At 36.7% G+C, this 8,793-nt stretch overlaps 1 protein-coding gene across 2 annotated transcripts; it reads right to left on the bottom strand.

The window, feature by feature from the left end:
* Nucleotides 1-80: 80 nt before the first annotated feature.
* On the bottom strand, nt 81-6,833 carry tmem98 (transmembrane protein 98). 2 transcript variants are annotated; one of them, XM_087808770.1, is made up of 7 exons: nt 6,746-6,833; nt 3,975-4,202; nt 3,169-3,300; nt 3,074-3,107; nt 2,896-3,011; nt 2,765-2,824; nt 81-1,403 (listed from the first exon to the last, which is right to left on the bottom strand). In XM_087808770.1, exons 2-7 carry the CDS (start codon nt 4,103-4,105, stop codon nt 1,202-1,204), a joined length of 675 nt encoding a protein of 224 aa, XP_087664896.1. In that variant the 5' UTR covers nt 4,106-4,202; nt 6,746-6,833; the 3' UTR covers nt 81-1,201. The 2 variants fall into 2 exon arrangements, with proteins under 2 accessions (XP_087664896.1, XP_087664898.1); XM_087808772.1 differs by lacking the exon at nt 6,746-6,833 and adding an exon at nt 4,969-4,994.
* Between the last annotated feature and the right edge of the window lie 1,960 nt (nt 6,834-8,793).

Here is an 8,793-nt window from a genome sequence, read left to right as displayed (position 1 = left end):
TCCTTAAAAGAAAAGGAAAAATAAATGTGATGGAAAATCACAGGATTGAGTTCAGCTGTCACATGTCGCCCAACACTCCATCTATCGCCTTTTTCTTTTATTCACAATCGACTTCAGTGCTCGACAAAACGTTGGCTCAAACCATTTAAAAGCAACAATAACGAAGCTGAAGTCAGAATCAGAAGACGTGTCTTGATAATAACTCGAAATCAAATGTTTTTTTTATCCTTGTTTAAGCAATTTACAGCAGATCTGATGAGATATTGCAGAGATTTAAAGGAAGCAGATAATATTTCTGACCTTTATTCTCACTTTTCTATTTCACTAAACAGAATATTTACTTCATACTTGAGTTTATATTTGTTTATTGAATATGAATGTTACATAATTCTGTCATATGATCATTTATGGGATCATTATGTATGTGTTAGATAGATGGATGGATGGATGGATGGATGGATGGATAGATGGATGGATGGATGGATGGATGGAGATCATAGATCTTTAAACACATGGTTGATTGATTTGTTTTGCTCTTCTTCAGGTGTAAGTTCAAACAATTATTATGCTTTTAATTAGGCTATCTATGTATTCAATGAAGCTTTGCTTTAAGGGTTATACACTCCATACATTTGTCGATTATTGTCGTCATAATGTCAATTTTCTTACGTTTAAGATTCTTGTCCACAAATATGACGACGACTCCTATTTTTTTTTAATGATAATTCAATATAAAAAAGCAGTTTTTTGACAGAAATGTAATCAAAAAAAGCCCTAATTCAGACCATGTTATCCCTTGTGTTGTCTCTGGGTCACCTCAACCATATTTGGGTCACTTGGACCCCGAGGTAACACAAGGGTTAACTGGATGTTCATGCTGGACTCCAGGTAGAAACGTCGATGATTGAAAAATATCATATTAAGATTTGAAAGCGTTTGGTCTCCACGAACAGTCTTTTGATTCTTCATCTGGTCCAGTGAGTCCGAGCCCCTCTCAGCTCCTCTAACGGAGAGTTATTCTGCTCAGAATGGATTAGCTGACTAAGCCTCCATGTGACCCAGCGGCGTTGGGGGAGATTGGATTTAGGCCCACCGCTGGGTGATGTGTTCCCAGCAGCCTATTCTCAAAGTCCAATTCTAAAAAAGAAAGGAGCGGCGGCTCTGTGAATAAGAAGCAGCCGCACTCAGACACCTGAGGACTTTAGATGGACTGCTCTCTTTGCCAGTCCAGAGCGGGGAAATGTCGATCCGGCTCCGACGCCATCGCCGCCTCCCGCAGAACCACCATGTGGTCTTCGGCGGCGTTCAGCGACTGGTCGATCCAGTCCAGGCTGCCGGACATGTGGCAGGCGTTACGAGTGACCAGCACCAGGTGGCTGACGGACAGCAGCAGAGCGTTGGCCCTGAGAGCACAACGTACGGAGATTGACTGTCAAATCATGAACGGCTCAGTAAACTTCAAAATTTACGAATCAAATTTGGTACTTGCAGTTTTGTGGAAAAAAAAAAAACGCCACAATTGTCACTTATTCTTATCAAGAAAATGGACGAAAAGTCCCATGTAGAAATGACGACACAATTATGAGTTAAAATGCACTTTTTGTAACGCACTTTTTCAAGTGACATCACAGAGAGATAAAAACCCTACAGGTCTAAAGCACGCCAATTCCAACCCAATTTAGTAATGATTTATTGAATTCCTGATTTCCAAAAAATCTGCAGGAGGAGTGAAGACCATTATTATGTCATAATGAACTACACTCTTGTAACCTCTTGTTCGCCAAGACGGGGGAGAACTTTATAAAGTAATCATTTCAAAACAGGAACTTACTGCATCTTGGAGAGGAAGACTTCAACACTTGAACATTATGTCTATAAGTTTGTTTTTTCTCAATTAAACACTTTGCACTAGGATGAAAATGACGCTAGCGTTGGCTAAAAAAAACTTAAAATTCAGACTACATTTTTTCTGTAACCCTTAGTCGACATGAAGCTCAGTAGAAAATGAGTGAAGTTTGAATTTTGGGTGAACTATCACTTTAAGCGTTAGATAACCACGCTATGATGTTTCTTTCTCACTGCTTACTCTAACCATTCTGATGTACCAAAATAATACATTTGTATATTATTAGGATCAGAAGTGAAAGCAGTCAAATCTCCTAGTAAATAACAGACGTATAATTCGATGTCAAATTGAGGACATTTTTATAATAGTAAGTAAATAAGTAAGTAATATTTATTTATATAGCGCTTTTCCATAGTGAATATATATAAAATAAATGAATGTCTTAAATGGTCTGGATCTTGGTTAAAGAGTGCATTTAAGTGTAGTCATCCAGCAGGCCACATAAAATGAGTTTGCGTGCCAGATTTGGCCCCCAGGCCTTGAGTTTTGTGTTTCACAGGGTGATAAAAGTGAATTCATGAGCTCAGGAAAATGACACTAGGGAACAATAAAAAGGAAAGTACTAAAAGGAAAGTTTTCCCATTCGGTGGGAAATTATAAATTTACAACTAGCGATGGGCAAAGAAGCTAAAAAGATGTCGTCATCATCCAAGCTCAGTAGATGGCGCTCTTAGCTTAATTAAATGATTAGATACACTCAAAGAGTGCCATCTAGTGGGCTCTGGAGACGACGCTTCATGAAGCATCACTGAAACAACCTCTATAGTCTCTGGCCTTCAGGCTGTTTAGCATCAAGCTAATCCATAACACTATCCTCACATAGTTTCCAATGATTATCAGCTTGAAGAAAAAACCCACCTGGCGTCGAGGAGGATGGGATCCAGAGGAGGGTACATGGATCGCACCACGTCATCCACCCTGCACTCCAGACACATGAGGTCAGCCCGTGGATCAGCCTCCGAGTGAAGTTGAAAATAAAGGCGTCTTACCGAGGGCTGATGCGTTTGGCAACAGTGATGATGTCACTCAAGCTGGCTGGTGCCTTGACCTTTGCACCCGAGCCCATCGTCATGGCGACCAGCTTTTCCGTCAGAGTGTGGCAGATCTGGAAGAGGAAAGAGAAATCGATCAGAAGCGCTGGCCGATGTTCGAGCGCAGCTGGTTTACCTTCAGGATGGAGATGCAGTGAGAGACCAGACCCCTGAGGGAACACAAGGTTACTTGACATGTCATGGACGATACTGATGAGGAGAGAAACCTACGAGGCGTCTTCAATCCAGTCCTCGTTCTCCAGGATGGCCTCGATGTGAGGGTTGGTGATGACCACGTCGTCCAGCTCCAGCTCCGAGGGCTCGCTCTGGGTCTCCATGGCCCCGATGAGGTCCACTGTGGGTCTATGGATCAGCAGAAGCGTAAAGAAAACACACTATATATGCTTTTTATAATGATACAGTATTGATCTTCAATATTTGTCTATTTTTAATGGGGTCTATCAAAGCTTATTTTTAAAATTTTATCGCAAGGGTGTAAGAAAATATCAATACACCGATAGATCGCAATATATATTTATTTGTTATCATAGTTCTTTTATGGTTTAAATTGTATTAAAGTGTTCATATAACAAACTAAAACATGTTTTTTATATTCAATTAACATGTAAATATTCACCCCGTTTGTTTATTTATGTATTGCAATTAAACTCCCGGCCACTAGATGGAAGCAGTCATTACTTCCTCCGCAATCTTAAGGAACAATGAAATCCCCCTGAGAGCGATGACTGAGGACGAGAGGATACACTAATGAAAGCAGTTACGACTTCGTCAAGAGCGGCCTGTGAATAATGCAACGCCAGAGTCAAGTACTCGGGCAATACTATATAGTATAGTCCCTAAAGTATTGCAATACATTGCAACATATCATATTGTTTTCCCCTTTATCGTGATACTTATAATGTCGTCCTTATAATAAGGCCAATAAACCCTTTATTAGACAATATTCATGAGATGGTTTCCATGCTTATTAATTTAAATTTATATTGAGATAAACATGAGATTTAAAGGGAAGTTACTTGGAGTCCAGGTGGTACAGCAGGTCACGCGGGCGACAGTACCGATGTCGGCACACCATCACCAGAGCGATGAAGGAGGCCAAGAAGATGGTGGCCAACACCCCGATGGCCATGATCACGACGGTCTCCATGGTGAGTCCAGCATTCAGGGTTCGTCCTCGAACAGTGAAGCCTCGATCCGATCAGGACTGAACGGTCGTCAAAGCAGGGTTATTGACGGACGCTCATCTGTGGAGTGATGATGATGATGCGCGTCAAACAAGAGGATTGTTACATTTCAACTTGTGTTGTGTGGGTTTACTCCGGGAACTCTGGTGTCCTCCCACAGTCTAAAAACATACAGAGGTTGATTGGGAACTTGGGGAAATTATCCGTAGGTATGAGTGTGTGTGTGAATTGTTGTGTCTCTTTTAGTGTCCTGTGACAGAATGGCGTCCTGTCCAGGGTGTCCCCCGCCTCTCGCCCTATGAAGCTGGGATAGACTCCATCCCCCACCCGACCCCAAAAGGGAATAAGCAGCACAGAAAATGACTTGTAGGACACACATGTGTACCTCAAATACTTTAACAAAAGTGTTCTACAAACTTGTTGCTCTTACAGCACAAAAAGTCACACAACATGGTTCAATAAACACACTTTTGGCAACAACCTGAAACGTAAAGAAAGAGAATATTTCGCAAGTGTTGTATTTTCTACTTCATTTTGTTGTAAAACCTCAAAATTGACATCAACAAAAAGCATTTTCAATTAAGATGAGTAACACACACAGTATTTTCCATTGACTATTTACCAGCTCTGCACTGTAAGTGACCCGTGTTCTACAATCTAATTCAATAAACCATATATATATGATGATGATGACAATGATGGACTCCAGCGCTTTATGAACCGCCCACAACCTCATAGACAAACTAATGGACTCAACACTTCTAAAAAAACAAACACACACACAACACACAGACACAGTAAACAACAACCAAACAAAAACACTGACCGTGTTCACGATGTGACGAATCTCTCAATAAATGCATTTTTCAAGCAGATCATACTGGACGCGTCTCAAGTGTTGAAGTGAAAGAAAACAAGTGCCCTCTGCCCCCGCTGTCACTCATTAACAGACCCCGCCCTGAGGTGTGTTTCATAGTAATAATAGTAGTAAAAAATCATAGTAAAATAATCAGAGGCTTCAAGAATTAAAAATACAGAACATATAAAAGGAAAATTTAATTTTTTTGAAAGACAACAAACTTATAGATAAAAAAAATCCTTCTCGAAGGATGTTCCATTTATGTAAAGTTATAAACATTACATTTAATATATATTTTAAAAAAACTATGAGAATTGTGAGCATAAAACTATCTATATATTCAAATATTTAATATAATAATATTAAATCTTACATTTTTTAATTAAACTTCACACAAACAATAGACTCACAATGAGTGATAAATAACCCAATTTTTATTTGACAAGATTTAATCTGTAGGTGTAAAAGTATGAAACAAAATAATGACAACGTTTCAGTCGTTCACCAGATTATTTTCAAGTATGTAATCCCGTAAAAATGAAAGTACATTATGTGCACATAATATTCACATCCAAACTAGATTATTTCATTGACTCAAACGACAGTAACTGAATTTTAGTAAAAGTTAAACTATTCTACAGACAAACAATAAACAAATCACGTTGTTCCATTACTATTTTATGTTGTTGCCGATTAATAGTCCCATCTTTGACCTTTGCTTGACCTTTGCAAACTGCAAGTGAATAATAATAATAATAATAATAATAATAATAATAATAATAATAATAATAATAATAATAATAATAATAATAATAATGAGACCGTTAAAAAAATAAAATGAAAACTACTAGGCTAGTGATGGACCAGGGTAAAAGTCAAAGTAAGTATTTGATATGTCAGAGGATTAAATATAATCTTAAAGGGTGATTTAAAAATAATAATAATTTTCAAACTACTTTGTATCAACAATTTCTTCGTGATCTGCTGCTTTTTTTCCTTTTTTTTTTTTTTTACAGCCGACGACTGTGTGTCACTTCTCCAGCTGAACTTTCAACATAACAAAACAGTAAACGCTGAATATTTGCCTGGATGACTGTGTGGAATGTTGTAATTCTTTAATCAGATTAATCTGAGTCGCTGTATCACACAAGCCTCTCTCTCCTCTTTTGTTCCCGCTGGTCACTCTTCTCACTCATTACATGGTCACATTTCAATTGTTACCTTCAGTGTTTTTGATTTGCTGACATGTTTATAATGATGGAAGGAGGTGACGGATTAAATATTTATTTTAATATATTATTTTATCTAAGATGTTCTGGAAAGAATATACATAACATAGTACAAAAAGGGACCTTGATAGAGATTTTTTTTTTAAATATTTGTAAAAAGCTATTGTAAAAATAACATTCTTGTTGGGAAACTGGCAAGAAAGAGGAGTCAAAAGTTCAGGACAATATAACAACATTTTAAACATGTAAAAGTAACAAAACAAAATGTACGTACGTCAAAATGTAACGTAGAAATATACATTTTACAAAACTATTAACAACTTGAAAAAGGAAATATCCATTTATTTCACAAGTTAAACAGGAAGTTTACAGCAGAAAAGAAGCTACAAACATTTAACCAGCGACTAGAAAAACGGTAAAAAAAACAAAAAAAAACTTTCTCCAACTTTTCCAACTTCCTTTACAATCTTATTGCAGTTTTATTAACTTTTACTAAAAAGTGAAAAGTGACTCACCTTTAAAAAGTATTTGCTCTCCTCCGCATTCCTCGAGGAGACAAAGTAGTTCTCCCTCCTCAGGTCCTGGAGACAGCACCGACATCTCCAGACCTACAGCGGGAGTGCGCACGAGCTGTCAATCATCGGATTCCAAAGGATCGCGCGCTCCCGTGTGCAGCCTGCGTGCGCAGCTCATATCGCGCTTAGGTCCACAAAACTTGAATTAATAATTGATTTATTCTTTTTAATAATTGTTCAACAAGTTTAAATGTGATGGTGCATTCTAGTTGTAGAGTGCTATTACAATATATAAAAAAATAATTGTTTAAATGTATATAGTGTGCGATATGGGTCAAATTTATAGATGAATTTTGCGAAATGGATTGTGAGTTTGATCTGTAATAATAATTGTCTACGTTATGGTTTTACTATTAATTGTTTGTTTTGTTTTTTAAATAGAACCACAACAACATGTCAGATTAAACATTGCAGAAAATACCTTGTACACGCATTAGTGTAAGTATTGGGTTTGCTTTCGGGTTTAGTTAATTTGTATTTCTGTACCAGATTTCGATATGTTCATAATATTTGTTCACATTTAATATAAAATAGTCTGAAAATAGTCAGTTAATATCAGGTTCTCCCAATAATTGTAACACTTCAGAAAAACGTATTTAATCTTTAAATGCACATTTATTTTCCCCTTTATAATTTATTTAATTTCTATTTCCTATCATAATCTAGTAATTCCCTTTTAAAATGTGTATTAGCAGTAACTGTTAATAATTACCATTGCGTTTAGCGTTAAATATATTAATTCTGTCTCTTAGGAACTTTTAATCAAAGAATGTAACGTTAAAACAGGTGTAAAAACAAAACCTTCTTAAACATATGGAATGATCCCATTAACCAGCTGAGTGACGGTTCTTCACGCCAAAAACGATTTGTTCGTTTTAAATAATAAAAGGTACCCTGGAATTTCACTTCTAGAAGTTAAAGAATGTCTACCTCAATGTCAGCAACATGAATATAAACAGACTAACTTTCTTTAAGAAACCATACAATACTACATCTAAAATTACTATTCTAAAGCTCTTTATTGTTATTGTGTCTTAATTTCAGTGTTAAACTATTTCAAAAAACATTATCAATCTATAAGTATTTGGCCGATAAATGATGTTAATTTGACTTTATCTGCTGGAGGAGCCTCCAGTGAGCAAAATAAACAGCCTTGATGTATTTGTAAATAAATAGCACACGGGGAGATTCCTCAGCATCTCGGCGAGTTAATAGCTCTTTCACAGCCTGACAAGTTGAATCTTCTGAGGGATCAAATGTGACTGACTGATGAGCTTTCCTGCTGCTCAATTACGCCTCGAGATAACATCCAGGCGCTTGTTAGCTGCAGTCACAGGCAGCTTCTATCAGTGTGTGTGTGTGTGTGTGTGTGTGTGTGTGTGTGTGTGTGTGTGTGTGTGTGTGTGTGTGTGAGAGAGAAAGAGACGATGACAGGACCAGTCGCTGCTATAAAACAGACACATTCTTGTGTGAATCTCAGACGCACCTGATGACACCATCACTCCAGATACTTAGACGTGAGAAAACTGATAACTCAATTGTTCATTTAAGAAACTTCTTTCTTCAGCTGGACTTCTACTGTGAAACATCTGTGGGCATCTTGGAAATTAATTAACCACAATATCAGTGTTTAAGACTCAAGCTGTTTTTTTTAAGCAGGTTGTAAATACATTAAAATCTGTTGTTAATGTGCCTGTGTCTTTCTACAGCCAGCCTCTAGTGGACGTTTTATGAAGTTTAGCTTTTATAGCTTAATTTTTTTCCCCCTATATATATTTTATTAACATGAGTTCATTAACATATTTGCATTTTGATTTTTTTTTTTTTTTTTGCTTAACAGAAAGAAAGATGAAATAAAAAAGATAACAATGAATGACTTTTTAATCTAACTGCCATGAGTGTTCAATATTAATAATTTAGCAAAATATTAATATCTTATATTGTATATCTTATATATATTAATAGATTATAAAATGTTATTTACTGCT

Source organism: Callionymus lyra, chromosome 15 (genome assembly GCF_982586985.1).
Source record: "Callionymus lyra chromosome 15, fCalLyr1.hap1.1, whole genome shotgun sequence".
Taxonomy (NCBI): Eukaryota; Metazoa; Chordata; class Actinopteri; order Syngnathiformes; family Callionymidae; genus Callionymus; species Callionymus lyra.
Note: the sequence above shows the minus strand (reverse complement) of the source record. Positions and strands in the feature narration are given on the sequence as shown.